At 44.0% G+C, this 19,043-nt stretch overlaps 1 protein-coding gene across 1 annotated transcript in view; it reads right to left on the reverse strand.

Moving 5' to 3' along the window:
- CACHD1 (cache domain containing 1) overlaps positions 1-19,043 on the reverse strand; it is a 216,680-nt gene that overhangs the window by 30,048 nt on the left and 167,589 nt on the right. Inside the window, exons 8-13 of the mRNA XM_036257370.1 lie at positions 17,981-18,130; positions 12,931-13,164; positions 9,344-9,493; positions 8,583-8,706; positions 7,666-7,783; positions 3,293-3,461 (exon numbers count right to left, since the gene is read on the reverse strand). Of these exons, the coding sequence (XP_036113263.1) occupies positions 3,293-3,461; positions 7,666-7,783; positions 8,583-8,706; positions 9,344-9,493; positions 12,931-13,164; positions 17,981-18,130 (945 nt within the window). The remainder of the gene's footprint in view (positions 1-3,292; positions 3,462-7,665; positions 7,784-8,582; positions 8,707-9,343; positions 9,494-12,930; positions 13,165-17,980; positions 18,131-19,043) is intronic.

The following is a 19,043-nucleotide window of genomic DNA, read 5'->3' on the forward strand; positions in this document are numbered from 1 at the left end:
ACGTACAAACAAATTAGTAAGAACAGCTGAGGCCTAACAGGATGGGAATACCTTCCTCCAGGGAGGGCTGCTGTTTGATTCTGCCAGGTGCCGCCCCCTGGATGAGGCAGGTGGTAAGGTGGAAACAGTTCCCTATAAGGAGACCGGTACTAGCCTCAGTGATGCAGGGTGAGACTTTGGTAGTCAACTGGTCCATGACTAGTTGATGCTTGAGGTCCCTTACTTAGACCACTCAGATCACAGGAATCCCAAGTCAAGAGTTGATTTAGTTTCAATTCACCCTTACCCTCAAGATGTAGTCCAGTAAGACCTTTGCTAAAAACATGATTGCGTGTGGGGGTGGAAGGAGGTGGTTTATTTATTCCTGGGTACCTGGGATTGATTTTTGCTTCTCTCCCTAGCCACAGAAGCTACTTAAAAGCACAGTTTAATTTCAGTTGTTTCTTCTGGGTTGGTGAATATGTGCACCACAAAAGCAGCTTGCAAGTGTTGACTTCCTTCTCTGAGTTCTTAGATTCTCCTAGACTTTGACCCAGTACCTAACTATCATGTTGGTTCTTTGATGCTTTTCAAGAGGATTTTTTTGAAAAGGATTTCCATCCGGGAGTTTTATTGTCCACAGTAGGATGGATCAGAATGAAATAGTCCACCATGACCAGAGATAATGCTTCTAGTAATGTTGTCTCATTGAATTCTCATGGTATCAGCAGGGGGTAGCCTGGGAGATTATTATTATATTCATATCAAGGAGAAGAAAGCCAGAGGCTTAAAAAAGGTTAGACTGCCTAGCAGTGTGCTGTAGATTCGCACGTGCTCATGGGCCTTCTGTGCAGGGATGTGCCAGAGAACAGGGACTGTCCCTGATCTTAAAGAGCTGAGGACCCAGTTGGAGAGAATGGGATTTAAAAGAGAGAGAGAGAAAACAATATAAGAAGTGTCAAAAGGTAACACATAATACTTCAGGGACAAAAGAGCAGGGCCAGAGAGAAGAGGACAAGAGATACCTTGGGGAGCGAGCTTTTCTTGTAGTGACAGGGACGGGGCATTTGAGAAAAGCTTGCCACAGGTCAGATGAACTGAGGGAGAGAGACAACCAAGCAAGACAGAGAACCCAAGGCTTCAGGTCTAGGAGGCAGACACATACACTTGTACACATACATATATACTTAACTGCAGTGGATTATCTACGCTAAAAAGTTCTTCACCTCTCTGTGTACCAAGAAAGACAATGTCCCTCCTTCAGCTCTCCTGCAGGGAGCTCTGATACACATTTAACATATTGCCTCGAAATCTCCATTGCCAATGAAATGAGATGAATACCACTTAATTGCCATTCCCTTTTTATTATATTCTAATTATCTTGCTTCATTTTCATTACCCACTAATACTAAACTGCCCTCGATGACCCCTCCACATTGTCCTGGGGTGGGGCGTTCTCCTGACAAGGAGAACGTGGGTGGTAAGGGTGCCCAGTGAAAATCAACCACTGGCCTGAGGTCCCCGTGACGTAGAACCAGTCCAATTGTCTTCTGGAAAGAATTTGAGTTGATAAACTACATTTTCTGAGAACCTCTATTAGGCAGCACTGGGCAACTGGAAATACAACGCAATTCCCAAATGTAATAAAAAATTTTCCAGTAGCCACGTTAAGGAAAGTAAAAAGAAACAGGTTAATTTTATTAGTGTATTTTAGGGAATCCCATATATACAAAACATTATTACTCTAACATATAATCAATATAAAAAGCTAAGTCTTTTACACTTATAGTGAATCCCAACTTGGACTAGTCACATGTCAAGTGCTCAAGAGCCACACGTGGCTAGTGGCTGCCACACTGGACAGTGCCGCTGGGAGGGGTTACCCACGGGATGCAAAACATCCAGGCCTGAGTGTTTTTCTCATCCAGGAAACTGCTGCACTGCACTGTCCAGACTTCAGAACAGTCACCTCATGCTCCCCAGCAGTGATGCCGATTGGGCCCCCACAGCACTTAACGAGAATTACGCACATCTTAACTTTTCAGTAAGCATTTCTTAAAAATGTGAATTAAAAGGGTGTACAAACTCTTGTATAAAAAAAACAAAGACAAATCCTAAATTCAAACAAACAAACAAACATAAATATCAGCCTTTTCTGATGACATCTGTGGCCCTCTACACGCTGTCTACATGGCAGGACTGTCCTCGAAGAGACGACTTCGCCTGTCCTGCTCTCCTGTCTCACACCCAGACGGAATTTAAACAAGGAACCAAACACACTCTCGTAATCTACAGACTGGTGCTTCTGTCCATGACCTTCTTCCCACCCGTGCCCCCCTACTCAGTTAGCCCGCTGTCTAATGATTCTTTGTTATGACCCTGAGTATTTATTTCAATAGTGAAAAAGAGAATAACTGTTGTACAGAGCTGTGAGTATACTGTGTTGTATTGACAGCATACACCCCAAATGCCCAGCCGGGGCCTGGCACATGCAAAAACAGGAGGTGGCATCCCGGTCCGGGAGGGACATGAGTCCCATTTCAGCCTTGCCGCTGTGTTACCTCGGGAACAGTCTGTATTTTTGATACACCCAAATGTCATCCTCTCTAATAGTTCAACTCAGATGATGAATGTTAAACACCTGGCACATAGAAACAAATTCCCTTTTGCTTTCTTTGAACGGCTTGCCTATTTCTCAAGCTCCTTTGAAGACAGGGGCCTATGGTAGACACAGATATGCTATATGCACACAGTTATGCTACCATGGGACTCCTTTTACCATCTCGCCACCTCCTACCCTGTATCCCCCCCCAAATCATCATATCCCCTGATCCCCATGTCTGGATGCTTGAGACTAGTAGGCCATATCTGCGACTCTCTTTAATGGGCTGTCTTTGGGCAAAAGGCTGAAAGTAACTATGGAATATGACAGTCCAGCACCTTTCTTGAGTCTGGGAAAACTCTACAGCATCATTTATATTCCAAAGCCCCGCTCCAGGATCAGCCTGAGTCTGGAACCTACCTACAGTTAAACTCTTGCTTGCTTTCTCCTCCTTCCTTATCCCGCTTCCCTTACTCTGTCGCTCATTTCTTCCGAGAGCCCTTCCTTAATAAACCGTCCACACACAAATCCTCATCTTGGTGTCTGCTGGAGAACCTGACCCCAGGCAAGGCCTCAAACTGTTTTCATAATTGTGTCCCCAAACTGGCAGGGCCGGCATGCTACATCATTTTTATTTTTATTCAAGCTGTTTTTTCTGGTGAGCTGTTATGAGTCAGACCTCAGAGGACGCCGAGAAGCGCAAGACTTTACCTAGAGTGGCCAGCTGCTTGAAGTGGAGGCAAGCACTGGGCTGGCCCAGGAGGTCCAGCCGGTGGTACAGCAGCTTGCTGCTGGGGACCGTGTTGAGGTTCTTCAGTTGTTTGACAGGTATTTCTGGTTGTATCACCACAATGCAGAGAATAAAAGAAGTGTCTTGTACCTAGAAAAAATCGATAAAGAATTTCTAGTACAGAAAATGAAGGTTGCTGGGAATAGTGACTTTGCCCTCCGCTGGATTCTGCTGTCTAAGTCTCCTCTCCCACATGGAAAACATTTGATGAGTGAATGAAAGACACGAAGACAGGATGATAGGCAATCGCTCTGGCCGCAGATTACATTTTCTGTTTCCTTTCTGATAGAGGGAAATTAAAGTGTGTCACAGAAAATCATGAAGCTCATGAAGGCATGAGTAAATCTAGTCCCTTTGAAACAGCGACCCCAGCCCTCTTTTGCTTCTTTAAACTAGAATGTAGCATGAGAACATAACCGTTATTTCTGATGGGGCTTGAAAAGCATTTAAAAAATATATTGCTGGTTTCGCAATGAGTGTTTCAAGAACTACCTGTTCTAAAAGCAAATTTTGACTCCACACAGAGCCCATACAGAATCTGGTTAGTCATTCTATTCTCCACGTTCTTTTCTTGGTGGGAGGTGACCAGGACCGCCGACTCGGCTCCCTGAGCCTGCCTGACTTGTCACCTAAGATGAGCTTAAGCAACGTGCTCTAGTTTAGCCTCAACTATGAAGCACATATGTGGGAACACTTTCAAACACACTTTGCTCCTAGAAAGAAATGCCTGCACAGAATTCGGTGGGGAAAACGTCCACCAAAGCATCAAGTCAAGCTACTTGGTTCTAGCTCCTTGACTTAAAAACACAAGAAAGCCAAACTGCTTAAGCCCTTCGTCTTAGGCGATGGCCACAATCTATTTAAAAGATGGTTCGTAAATAAACGAAAAGTCAGAACTAAGGCAGCTCCAATGATTTACTTAATGATCACGGAGAAAATTTTAACGCGGCAGGTTAGAGTTACGTGTAATTTAGGGTTTATGAGGATGGTGGCAGAATCTTTTTCAACACCGAAGAAATTTGCATCTTTCTGGAAGTGCTTTCAGGTAGTGCTGCCAAGGATATTCAATTAGATTAGCAAATTTAATCCTTTCCCACCACCCACAAAATTAGAAAATGACAGGGTGTTCCCAAGTGGCATGTACTATTTCCCCTCCTCTTCTCACTGAGTCATGCTTCAGAGTTTCCTGTGCCGCGTGCTCCAAGGAACCAAAAGATAAAAGCTTTACCAGCATGATGAGAATATAATTTTATAACTGTGTTTATTCCATAAGAGAAAAATAAGAAGTGACCCCCAAGTCCTGGACTATTGGGGTTATCACTTTGTAAGGTATATACATGTCTAATCACTATGTTGGTACAACTGAAACTAACATAATATAATATGTCAACTGTAATGGAAGAAAACAAAAAAAACAACAACAAAGTTACCCTAGAACACTTTATAAATAGTTCATAGGTAGAAAGTAAAATAGATTTCAATACAGGTCATTCTATTGTGTGTGTGTTTTTTTTATCCTCACCCAAGGACATTTTTTTCCCATTTTTTGTTCAGATAGAGTGGGAGGGAGAGAGAGGAAGAGAGAGAGAGAGAGAAACATCGACATGAAAGGGACACATCAAGTGGCTGCCACCCGCATGACCAACCAGGGCTGGGGACAAATGGCAACCGAGGTATGCGCCCTTAGCGGGAACCGAACCCGGGTCTCTCTGGACCACAGGGTCTAACCGCTGAGCCAAACCAGCCAGGGCTCTATTGTGTTCTTATCCGAAAAACACAGTCTCTGCATCCGGGGCTATAATGTATCCGGAGGGACTGACAGCCCACGGGATTCGTGTTTTGAAGGGAAGCACGGCTGTGGAATACAGGACCACTGTAATCCCTTCAGATCGTCCACACTCCATCCCTCCCGGCATGCAGCCCCTCAAATGCCCGAAGTGGACTTGGGTTCCATGGGGACAGAGTAGTAATCTCTTAACACTCCTCACCTAATTCCTCGCGTTATATTCAAATCCATTCCGTGAAATAATCCATCATATCTGCTACATGTATGGATGCCAAACAGTTCAATTATTTTCAGCATAAGCTAAGCCTATTTGGATCATACTGAGCAAAGGAATCCATTTTATTCCGGAGGAGAAGATGCGCACCTGCTCACCTTTCCCTGAAGTAACTCAAGAGAGCTTTAAAATAGTTACTCTTTTGCGGGGTAACCAGGCCAACCCTTTCACCTCCTATCTCATTATTTATGATCTCTTCCATTTTTCACGTAATAGGGATGTTCTTGACAATCTTAGAACTCGGAGAAAGCTAATGCTTCTACCTGAAGTGATTACATGATCATGTCCATTTGGCAGAGCAGAGTGGCCAGAATTTACCAGTATTGCTGGAAAAAACCAACCCTATCTTAACAAGGTAATACTTCTTCCCAAAATGTTAACATTGGGTTTATTTACTCTATAAAGAGGGTCTTAAAAATGCCTACATTTCCTCCTTTCACTTTCAATTCCAATACATATTAAGATATATTTTCCCAGGATGTAACTGAGTTGCTTTCAATCAGGTTATACTGGAGGTAACCAATCTCCAATTTCAAATATAAACATATTTTTCAATCAGGTATTCTACTGTTTGGCTCAACCTCTGATGTGAAAACTAAACAATTCACCTCTATTTAAAAACTGTATTAAAACTGTATTAAATACAGTTGAAATATGAAAAATAAGGGTAGATGGTCCAATCACTTTAAAAAAAAAAAAAAAAAAAATCCTGAAAATGAGCTGACTCAGAGAATTTAAAAAAGACTTTGACCTTCCTCAAATCTGTACTATCAAACAATAAACTAATAGTAGGATTAAGCTTGCAAATGTAACTTTCTCAGAAAGCTTCATTTATTATTTTAATTATTTTGTTTGCTTTGGTTTTCAGTGTAAAATCACTGTTGCCATAATGATCCTTTAAGAACCAAACAAGAAGGTCAGAGGAGAGTCACATCTAAACCACGCTGGCCACTTCTAATTCTTGTGATTCCCATTCCAGACACAGACACTGTATGAAGCTGTTTAATAGTCTGGTTAGAGAGAGATCATTCTTCTTTAGTCTTCTCAGTTCATAGTATGTTCAATAAGAAGTTCTTAATGGCCCTGGCCGGTTTGGCTCAGCAGTTAGAGCGCCCGCCTGCGGTCCGGAGAGACTCGGGTTCGGTTCCCGCTAAGGGCATGTACCTTGGTTGCAGTTTGTCCCCGGCCCTGGTTGGTCGTGCGGGTGGCAGCCACTCGATGTGTCCCTTTCACATCGATGTCTCTCTCTCTCTCTCTCTTCCTCTCTCTCCCTCCCACTCTGTCTGTACAAAAAAAATGGAAAAATGTCCTCGGGTGAGAAAAAAAAAAGAAGTTCTTAATGAAGGGATGAATAAATATCCACTTGGGATCAACAGGTTAAACACCAGATGTGGCCATCCAAGGGAGTGACAAGGATGACTGCATTTGAAATTCAGTGATTAAAATTTGACCATAAAAAGGGAAGTTCTTCTTTCGGTCAGTTCCAGTATCAGGGGCCCCATAACAGCAGTGTTAAGTTCTGCCTGGAGAGGGCGCTAGGACGAAACAGGAGTAATATGCAGTGTGTTGGGTGCTGGTTCTCTGTGGCCCCCCATCTGAGTGAGTCTGGTAAAAACAGGTGAAGTGGGCACCACAAGTATTGGCTACAGTGTCAGCGCATTTGTGGTGCCTCGGAATTGTCCAAGTTCTAATGTGCAAGTTTCTTTCCCTTGGAATATGTTAGTAGAAGGCATTTATGCTTTCATCTCTCTTTTGTAAACGCCCAACTTCCACAATCTGAATTTAAAAAGATAAAAACTAACCGGCCATAACCTAATGTGTATTACCAGAGGACTGTCGAAGAAATTGGATCCATCCCTATACCACACCGCTATCGAATGTGCACACCTATGAACACACACACGCACTGATATATATTATGCTTGTGTGTGGATACAGATTTTCTGGAAATTGACCAAAGTGATTATTTTTGAGAATGGGGGTGGGGTGGGTAGTCAAAGCTGGGTGGGAAGGGCATAGTTTATGGTCTACTTTATTATCCTTTTCTATGGTTTGATTTCTTCATCATGAACAACAGCTGGTTTTATAAATAAAAAAGGAGAAAAAAAATTATAAAACATCCGAAGCATCTCTTCTTTTCTAAACCGCTTTAAAACTGACTGGTGACAGCATCCGACGCGGGGTCCCGGGCACGGCGGCTCCGAGCAGCGCAGCCGGCGGCCGCCCGCACTCACCATCTTCCAGGCATAGCTAACGTTGTAGGCCTCCTTCCCGGCTTCCCTCAGCTTGTTGATGTGCCAGGACAGGGACGAGTTCACAGGCACAGCGATGACCTGGCTGCCCAGGGGGAGGCTGCGTTGGCAAACAGAACGAAGTATTTCAGGCGAAAGATAAAATGAAGCACTTACTTAAAGGCTGGGAGGAGGCTGGGAGTCAATGGCCACCTCCTGATGTTGAAACGCGGTGCAGCTCATCACTTTTGAAAGAAATGGGAGTTTTCAATTCTGTAAAAGCATGATGTCAGCTCTGCGCTAGAAACATTCCTGCCTCTCTCCCTCTGGCCCCCGCCCCCCTCATTCTAATTCTTTCCAGAAACTATGTTGTCTCAAATCACTCCGTTATTACTTTACAACCAACGAGCTCAAAGACCCGTTTCTCTATAGGTTACCATCTGCCAAAATAATGTATCATGGTTGGAAAGACTCCAATCGGTTCTTTATTTCAGGAGAGAATGTGGTATAGGACTGTGCTGTCAACTTGGAATGGACACCACCTTGCCAAGCGTCTTCTGGCATGTTGCAGAGTCGGTCCTTACCTTAACCTTTCACTTTGCCAACATTTTCCAACTTGGTACAAAGAGAGTGTTCTTTCTCAAATGAGATGACCTACATCTGATTTTACAATGAAAGGCAATGTAAACACAGAATTTGATTTACAAGATGTCTCTCAAGTTAAGAGGCCTTACCTGTTATTCAAAAAAGATATTTTTGCCTATTATTCTTAGAAAAAAATTAGTTGAGCACACTTTTGATAACATTAAAATAATTTATATATACTTGTTTCATCTCCTATAATAAACACTCACATTTGACCTCAAAGGATCCTCTTGTCAGAGAAAAACAAAATACTGTGACCCCCACTTTTTCCTTACCTTAGAATATTTTGCCGAACCAACTCAAATTTTGGGATATTTTCATAATGAATGATGTCAGTATGAAGAGGGGGTTCTGATAGTAAATAGGGCCTGGTAAGAGATGGGTGCATAAGTGTATATCCTGAAACAAGAAAACAAAAATACAGGCTGTGGAAAACATGTTGCAGGAAGTCATGAATCTAATAAAGTGCCTATCACAGGTCTGAAGTGTGGGACTCTCCGGGCCGGCTGCCCAACACTCAACTTCTCAGTATGTAACTCACCAGTGCCATAAAAACTGAGCTCATTTTATGTGTTCTGGTATAAAACCCCTGAAGTGTAGAAAGATGTGTTAAATTATCAAACATCTGTCTAATCAAGAATCTTTTGGAGGTACTGGTCATTTAGTCTTCGTTTTATAAAATGTTGTAATCTATCGTAAAAACCTTAATGCCAATAAATCCAAAGATAACAATACAGATGAAACACACACACACACACACACACACACACACACACACACACCCTCAAAGGATCACATTCTATATGTCACTCAACCCTCAAGTCCAATTTCCTGATGTTACAAATAACTGTTTCATACTCCTCAATACAACAGGATCCATTCTGCCACCTTTATGGTGTTCTACTGTAAATAGTCCAAATCATACTGTGTTGGTAGAAATACTACCTACTTTGTTAGGATCAGAATATCTACAGATTATTTTTTTCATGTTGCTAAAGAAATTATCCTTTCCCATGATTAACTTTTAGCAGGTTACCTTTGTCATCTATGAGGAAAGTATAGGAAGCCAAAGAGTCTTGGTAATAAGTCACGTCTTCAAGGATGTAAGCCAGGTTCACATCCACACCGACGATTCCCAGAAGTAGGTTTCCAAAATAACAGGGTTTACTCACAGTCATTATCAAACCTATGGGTTGAAAAGAAGAAAAATCCAAACAATAGCAAAGAAGGACAAAGACTGGAGCTGTGCTCTGGAGATGGGAATCATTAAGTCTAACATCAACCATCTCGTTTCTCCTGGGAAGAAGTTTCCTGTGTAATCCAGTAACCACACACTGCCTTTTCAGACAGCGTACGTGAGTGAGTGCAGGGAGTACAGTCTGTTGGGGTTCAGCGATCTCTGTTAAACTGAGGCAATGTGTACATTTTCCACTATTTTTCTCCTTAAAGGATGTGACATTCCAGATGAGTGCAAGATATCAGCAGCACTTAATACATCTTTCTACTTCCTAGAGTAGGAAACATTCAGCTAAACTTGAAAGACCACTGAACAAGGTATCCAAAAATATGGGTTCTACCTGGCTATGCCCCTCACGTATCATACATACTTCATTCAATATAATTTCTCTGAGGATTGATTTTCATGCCTGTTCAAAGGACAAAGTAATAACTGCTGTACTGATTTCTAGGGGTTGTTAGATGAAAAGACATTATGGATAAAAGAAAGTTTATAAGGTACTATGTTTCATTAATGTATCCTATCCAAAAAAACAAGAAGATGGAGAGCAAAAACTCTTAGAACTCTGAGTAACTATGGGAGACAGACACTAAGTTTCCAAAGGAATATATTTCTTGTCACTTGGGCCAGGGATTTATAAACTTTTACATAAAGAACCACACAGTAAATATTTTAGGCTTTGTGGGCTAGTCTCTGTTACTCATACTTAGTTTCTTTCTTTTTTTTTTTTTTAAATCAAGCTTTAAAAATATAAAAACCATTTTGGCTCACAGGCCATATACGAACAGTAGGATGCTCGGGGAAAGAGAAAAGCAAGGGGAGGAAGACGGACAGGTGAGAGTGTGAACAGTGAGTCCGCACATGACCTGGGCATCAGCAAAGCTGAACTCTCCTAGTCTTACTACTGTGTTGGATTCAGTTGTGCCACCTCTTCAAGTTAGACTCTCCAGGTGTCAGATGGGGAGCTGAGACAAGATGATCTTTAGCACCCCAAACAATTCTACAATCCTATGGCTCTAAATACAACTCAACACAAAAAGATGAAGCGCTTCTCTGCATCTTCCCCTGTGCTTTCCTGTGCTTGATGACACGTCCGTGCCTTGGCAGTGTATCAGAAAGCCACCCTTCTATAAACACACAGGAAAGGGCTTTGGGTCCTCTCAAAGATTTCTACAAAGGACAGGCTTCCACACAGAGAACTGGGTACGATGTCCACTCAGAGTATTACCGAGTCCCTGTGATTGTCAAGGCCAATTACATGCATCATATAGCAGGAGGAAGTGGATACAACACTGAAAAACTCTGCAAAAAGTTATGCTCAGTTACAAGACAAATACGTTCTGAGGACATAATGTACAGTGTGGTGATGGAGTCAACAATACTGTATTATATATTTGAGAGTTGCTAGGAGAGGTCTTAAAATTTTTCATTATGAGAAAAAAAATTACAACTATGTGGGCTGATGGATACTAACCAAGCTTACTGATCTGTCTTTCTCTCATCAGACTTAAACACTTGTTGAGGGTGGGAGGTGTGCCTTAGCCACCACTGACTGACATGACGTGTGGCACTCCCTAATGTTGGTTAAATGAATAAAAGGCCACTTGCATTTAAGTCCTGACATTTCCCTACAAAAGAAGGTAACCTTGCTTGGCCGGTGTAGCTCAGTGGTTGAGCGTCCACCCACCACACCAGGAGGTCACTGGTTCGATTCCCGGTCAGGGCACATGCCCAGGTTGTGGGCCCAATCTCCAGTGGGGAGCAGGCAGAAGGTGGCCAATCAATGTTCTCTCCCATTGATGTTTGTATTTCTCTCTCCCTCGCCCTTCCTATCTCTCTAAAATCAATAAAGTAAGAAAAAAAAAAGAGAAAGTCACCTTATCTAAAGGTGGATGTTTTTATTCTATACTGTTCTGTGGGCCCTGCCAGAAACTGAATGTATAAAAAAATTACAGTGTAGCAGCAGCTACCACATTTCTTCCTTATAGGAAAAAAAACATGTTTACCCAATTCCAGAAAAAGCACTCTTTGTAGACTTGTTACTTTTTATACACGAGTTATCTCTGAATATCTGTATTCGCGAAAGCCCCTAGTTACTGAGACGTGGAAATAAAATCTCATGTGGTGATGGTGTCTGCCTGGCTAGTAATTAACTGCCTCTTCGATCTGCTCCATCAAGGAAAAAGAGAGGGAAGGGTGTGGGAAAAGAGTAAGAAAATAAGAAGGGAAAGAAAAAGGTCGCACTTCCACTGAGCACACACCACTGGCCATTCATCTGGATGCTTTCCAAACACGAGTGCAATTTCTTCACAACTGCATGACGGGAAATATGATTTTCCCCATTTGACAGACTAAGAAATTTAATCATGTGAAGGCTAAACACTTCACCTGCCTGGTGACAGTAGGGTGATGATGATAATAGTAATAATAACAGAAGTAAAATAAATTATGGGCAACTCGTGACATTAGAATGATAGTGATGATAGCAATAATAACAAAGGTGAAAAAAATAGATAAAGTAAGAGCAGTAATTATTATTGAGAGGAATGCCAGGCATTCCTAATCTTATGATTACTTCAGACTCTAAATTTAGACTCAGAGACAGAGAGCAGGCTGAGCGGTCTGGGGTGGGGCGCTGGGTGGGGGGAGGGATTGAGAGAAAAGAAGAAAGAACTCACGGACACAGACAACAGCGTGGTGACTGCCGGGGACAGGGGGCGGCGGGGGGAGGTGGAGGAGGGTATGGGGGTGATAAATGGTGATGGACAGAGACTTGACTAGGGATGGTGAACACACAATACAGTGTACAAATGATGTGTGGTAGAATTGTGCACCTGAAACCTGTTTAATTTTATAACCAGTGTCACTCCAATAAATTCAATAAAAAGAAAAAAAATTATATTTTTAACAGATGACCAAATGGGAATTAACAAGGTTAAATGTTACCAAAGACAACAACTCAGCTTAAGAGTGGGGTCTGAAATCCTCGCTAAAGCCAGGCCTGTGTTTGTTGACTGCACCATGTTGTTCTGCCGTTAACGCTGAATCCTAAGCACGTGTGAGCTTTATTTAGCATCAGCCATGCAGAGTGGCTGTTCAGTTCCAATTCCCTAGCTCCTGGATACTGGAGAGCCCTCGCATAGCCTCCGCAGCAGTTCTACTGACCCTTTATGTCGACTGAGCCAGGGCATGAGGAAGAAACAGGACGGGGACACAGCAGGAGGAGGCCATCCTCTGGGCAGAGCATGAAACGTCTACTCCCGTGCTTGCCCAGACCCTCTCATGCTCACGTGCAAATACCGAACAACATTAAAAATTACTCTCTTGGTGGACTCACGCCCACTTCTTTTTCCTTTCTTTTGGCAGGAAGTTTCCTCCAGACTCACCATCTCCCATCTCATCAGAGAAGGGGAGGCTAAAGACAGCCTCATCGATCATCCGGTTGGGAAGGTTGGTGTAGAACCTGCCGACTGTGGTCTCCAGGTTGCTCAGCTGGTTCAGCACCATCATGCTACCTTTAACCACGGGCAAGGCTGTCCGGTCCAGCACGCCATACTTCCCTGAGTTCTGTTCTGCCAGATCTCTCAGAAAAGCCAGCTCTTTCAGGCCAGTCACCCCGTCTGAAAGGGAAAGCCAAAGGAAAACAATGTAGAGCACCGTGGTCAATATTTCTACAACTGCCTTGGCACTGAGATCTAATGAGAGCATGGCCGAGCTCTTGTGATACCTCTGCCCAGATGATGACCCCTGTGCCAGAGGCCTTTGCAGAGATAACCTGAACTCATGACACCGACACCACCTCCTCTGAGGAGCAAAGACCGATGCACAGCCTTTCTCCAAACAGCCAAGAAGGCAAAGGGATTCTTCAGAAGGCAACGATAAGCCCTGGCCGGTTTGGCTCAGCGGTTAGAGCGTCAGCCTGTGGTCCAGAGAGACCCGGGTTTGGTCCCTGCTAAGGGTATGTACCTCGATTGCAGTTTGTCCCGGGCCCTGGTTGGTCGTGCAGGAGGCAGCCACTCGATGTGTCCCTTTCACGTCGATGTTTCTCTCTCTCTCTTCCTCTCTCTCCCTCCCACTCTACCTGAACAAAAAATGGAAAAAAATGTCCTCAGGTGAGGATAAAAAAAAAAAAAAAGGCAACGATGAAAAAAATACACGAGTAAATAAAGAAGTCCTATTTAGCAGGGATGCGTTCTCCCTTAAAAGTTTAATTGTAATATTTAAATTATTTTTCTGCATTGAATATTTGAAAGCAAAAGTCATAACTAAGAAGTCTGCATTTAATTTAAATTAGTAGATGAGGTTTGTAAGAGTCTGAAAGGGTAGAGGTTTACCGTCTCATTTCTTACCTCCTCGCCTATTCAACACTTGCCAAAGTCGCATGCAGCCAAATGAAAGAATTATGGATTGCATTTAGGATGCTTCCAAACTCTGTGTCTTTAAGGTCATTTTAATTACAAATGTTTTCATGCTTGGTATTGTTAGGATAATACTGGATTTGATTTATTTAATGTATTTTTTTTTTATGTTTAGATGGTTTTAAAACTTTGTAAAAGATTTAGGCATACTGGGGTGTATTGTTCTACAACATCTGTAATCCATAGCACAAAAATAAATTTAATAAACCTTTTAAAAATTTTGGTTTGCTATTGTTGGAACACAGTCAAAAGGATTAGTAACTGATCCCATATGGGTACCACTGTAAACAAATCCGAATGATTTCAATCACTACTGAGATTCTACCACTGAGTTTTTAAAAGGCTTTGCCTCATGTTCTTGTACTCTTCAGTTATTTAAAAAAAATCTGAACAGTTCGTGGTTCACCTACCTTATGTGACATTATCATTTCTAAATAATGGGTGTATATAGTTCTAGCCTTGGAAGTCTTTCTAAAGTCATGGCAGGATCTAATGGATATCATTTCTTTCTTAACATATTGTATTTTAATAACTTGGCTTTTGCTCCACTTATGCAATGCTTAGGAAAGTCAGAATCAGATTATTGTTTCCTCTGCTTGGCATAAAGTTAAGATGGGGTTGGCGGTGTGAGTGGTATATTCCAGAGTAAAAGACAACACAAAAGACATGACTGATCTCTGATCCCTGACCGTACACCCTTGAGAAGCTCAGAAGCTCTCAGAGGTGAATGAGAAAAAGAGACAACTTAAGGCAATAAGTACATTTCTTTCATTGTCATACGCTGCTTGGTTCTTTCAAAAATGTAAAAGTAATAAACAGGAACATCTACTAGTTAAAGAAGAACAGAGAGGGATACAAGGCTATCAAAGTTTGGAAATTTTATGTCACTGTGTTGAGATGTTATGCAGGGCTGGCAGTAGGGTAACAGACTGGTTAAGTATGCTGGATGGTCCCATTAACACAGTCATCCTGGAAACTACATTTCCCAGAATCCTCTTTCATTTATGCTTCCGGGTTAGAGGTGGCCAAAGTGAAGTACTGTGAGATTTAAGAGGAAAAGCGAGATGGTGAGAGACAGACACAGAGGAACCAGAATGTCCTGGTTTGCTCCACTTACTCTGATCTGACTCAGTTTCCTTTCTCAGCTGTTGGCTTCTCACCAAGGGCAACCCCAGGCCCACTCCAGATGCTTCCTTCGCTTAGAATTCACAGGGGTAGCAGCCACGAAGAACCAATACCCTCCCACAGACTTCCACACCAGACCTCCTAAGCGGTCTTCACTATTTCTAGCCTTTAGGTACCCCTCCAAGCTCCGACGTGTTCCCCCATACCAGAGCTGGCTACAAAACGTGGGGTTGTCAACTCTTCCTTTTTGAACTCTTCTCTACTTTCCCCACAATCCTGTACACAGTAATCCTGATGAGAAGTCTGCTACACCCGAGTTCTCAGCGCGGCTCTGCTTCCGCACGTGAAGCCTGGCTGAGAAAGTCAGTGCAGGGAGCAGGGCTCAGAGCGGCGTTTGGAGAAAGCGGCAGTGAGCCTGTGTGTCCGGCTACACTAAAGGGAGACAGGGATGGTTAGAGGAAAGTAACCAGAGGTTTTAAAGAATAAAACTATCAGGGGCACAGCAGGTGCATAAAATACTCTGGTGGGAAGATCTAGGCCCAGAAAGGAGATAGGTCATAGCCATGAAACTCCTTTACTCCGTATCCCCCTGAGCAGACCTTCAAATCTAATGGAAAGGAAGTGATCACTTCATTTACGTTTCCTCACTTCTGTACCATTGCGCTGAACTTATCTGCCTGGTCTGTCTGTCTTTCTTATTAGGCTATACGCTTCCTGAGAACAGGGACATTGTGTGATGTAGCTCTAGCATCTCAGGGCACTGTCCTGGCCAGGTAGTTCAGTTGGTTAGAGCGTCATCCCCATACGCCAAAGTTGTGGGTTTGATCCCCAGGCAGGGCACATACAAGAATCAACTAATAAATGTATAAATAAATGGAACAAATCAATCTCTCTCAAAATCAATAAACAAAATTAAAAAACAAAACAAAACCAAAGAAACCTCAGTGCACTACGTTACCTTGTAGGCTCAATAAATTTTATCTTCCTTTCCTTATCTACCTTCCTTTGCCTTGTCTTCCCTTCCTCCCTTCTTCTTCTCTACCCATTCCGTCCTCTTAAGAGTGAAAGCTGCTAAACCACATGGAAAGAGAGCAACTGAAACCCAGGGACAACAATGAAAGGTAGGTGTCCCAGGAGAAAACAGGCCAGCACTGCCCACCTCCGCTGTGCTCAGAACACAAAGAAAACATGGCTCAGTCCAAGCAGCTCGCAGTCTTGTGAAAAGTGGAAAGAGGAGGCATCACAGATGGGAGCATGTCACTGCAGGCACCACGCGTGCAGCAGCATGCACAGCACACGGGAACAGCTGCGGGAGAGGAGCCCGTCTGCCTCTGAGCTGCACCGAGACAGGAAGTCGCGCAGTCTTCCATTCCTCCTCCAGTTGGCTTTGAGGACTGGTTATTTACCAGGTACTGTGTCAGGAACTTTCAGCGCATCATAGCTGGTTTACTTGTTATCATGGCAACCCTAAGTATATTTTATCATTTTCATTTTACAGATAAAACTGAGGCCTCAAGAGATGGCAGAGCTTGCCACATGGCTAATAAATGGAGGCTGGAACAAGGAACCTCCAGACCACATGCCTTGTGTTCTTCCATGTGTAGTCCACAGAGTACCTGGGAGATAATCCTGCTGGCCAAAACTCCTATTTCTGGACCCCACCTAAGAGGGTCTGAACCACAGGCACTGCATTTAGGAACCATTGTCCCTAAAGCCACATGGTTCTACACGGGACTCTGAAGTGGACAGGAGAACTACCAGGACATAGGTAGGAAGGGCTGCTGGGTCAAGATGTGAACTCTTGCCCTGGCCGGTTTGGCTCAGCAGTTAGAGCATTGGCCTGCGGTCCAGAGAGACCCAGGTTCAGTTCCCGCTAAGGGCACATACCTCGGTTGCAGCTTGTCCCCGACCCTGGTTGGTTGTGCGGGTGGCAGCCACTTGATGTGTCCCTTTCCCGTCGATGTGTCTCTCTCTCTCCCCCTCTCCCCCTCCCGCTCTATCTGAATAAAAAATGGAAAGAAAAAAAATGCCTTGGGTGAGAATAAAAAACAAAAGACGTGAACTTTTAAAAACAAGAGCAAATGCCACCTTGACCAGAGACCCAGGGGCCTGCGGAAGAACATGCTGTGGGAGAAGAGTGATGTACCAGCAGGTAGGGAGAGACACACAGCAGAGAAGCTGGGACACTGAGCTGAAGTCAGAGTGGACGATCGGTTGGAGAGTAGAAGGAAAGATATTATTTCCTCGGATTTACCACTTGACTAAACACTTTCATATAATGTCTGATTTAACAGCAAAACTAAAAATAAATAAATAAATCCACCTGAATGAGCATCTTGCAAGGGCCAGGTACTGCCCCGGGCGTTTGCATCGGGGCTCGTCTTCACAACAAGCCTGCCAAGCAGACACTTATTTCCATTACACGGCTAGGGGAGCCGAGGAGGAGCAAGTACCGAAGAGGCGTTAGGGCGAGGCCGCGAGGAAATGTGCTATGCACAGTCTCGCAGGCGAATCTAGGTCAGGACCTCGACTTCCTGCTGCAAAAATCAATGAAAGAACGTAGTAGCCTCCACGCAGTAACAAAATCCCAGAATATGAAGGAGAACTGATAAAGAGGGAGTCGTACAGAATCCTCTGCAAGACCACGTAGCTGGAGAAGGTTCAGAAGCGAGCTGCTGGCTGGAGAGAGGGATGAAGAGAAGGACATTCTAACATGCCCTGAATACCACCGGCAGGTAGAGACAGACAGGCCGGGGAAGAAAGCGGCCTAGTTGCCCCTTGGCTCGCGCCCTGCATCAAAGCACACCGTGATGGTTCTTTCTTATTTTTCTGAAAGCAGCATACACTTAGAGCAAACTTTCATCTGCAAGAAAAATCTCGAAACGCTACCTACCGTTCATGAGGGCATAGGTGAGAATCATTACGGAGTTGTTTAGAAAGCTATTTTCTTCATTGATGATCCGGAGAGTTGCCTTTTTATCTTCTTCTGAGGAGTCCTTTGATGTGATGCCAGCTGACAGGTAAATTATGACCATGTCTGTATCTAAACAAAAACACACAAAATGCTGCATTGGATTCTGGCTCAAGGCAGCAGGTTTCTCCATCACTGCCCCTGGACGGTCCCGCCCCAGGGACCCGCCCGGCCCACCGTTTCTAAGTCTTCCGGTTCGATGCCAGGGCTGCCGTCTCCCTGCTGCTGCTTCCTGTCCATCCTGCCCTTTGTGGGCAGCGAGGCCTCCCTTGTCCGCTGTCAGGGAGGAGGCTGCTCCTAATCCATTTACCAGATCAAAGATCTCCTTTAGGCACCCCTGGTTGAGACCATCCCAAATGGAAACCTCTCCTGCCTTCTGAAAATCATAATTCAGAACCTGATTTAATCTTTTCCTCGGTGACTCCAGGTCTTCACCAAGAGCATACATGGGGGTGGGGGTGGGGGGCTTTAAAAATGGTGGTTCTTCCAGGGGCTCTTGAGACACGTACGGTTCAATCCCCCTACACTCAGTAGCTCCAAGAACATATTTGTTTTTAAAACTCATCAGCGCAAGAGAGCCACCCAACATGGACACGGGAGCTCTGCCACCCACAAGCTGTGTCCGGGGGACGGGGGCAGATTCTTAACCTCTCCACGCCTACAGTACAGCACCGTCCACAGCATGGGCATGACGGCTCGTACTTCTGGTGCTGTGACGCCGACAGGCTAGCCTGCTAACGAGTGGAAGCAAAGGGGCAACAGCAACTAGAGGGCAAGAGACGAGAGAAAGAAACTGTCACACCCACAAAAACTATCATCTACAGACACAAAAACTAAGCTCTCAGATCGGTGTGAAGTCGCCCCTATGCCAAGACTGAAACTACCCTCCGAGGAGAGCCAATGGGTAGACTGAGAAGTCACCCTACGGACCGTGAGGGTCTGTGCACTCCCTTCGCAGCTGCACCGCACCTCGCTGCTGTTCATC

The sequence above is a fragment of the Molossus molossus genome, unplaced genomic scaffold, assembly GCF_014108415.1.
Source record: "Molossus molossus isolate mMolMol1 unplaced genomic scaffold, mMolMol1.p scaffold_m16_p_12, whole genome shotgun sequence".
NCBI lineage: Eukaryota > Metazoa > Chordata > Mammalia > Chiroptera > Molossidae > Molossus > Molossus molossus.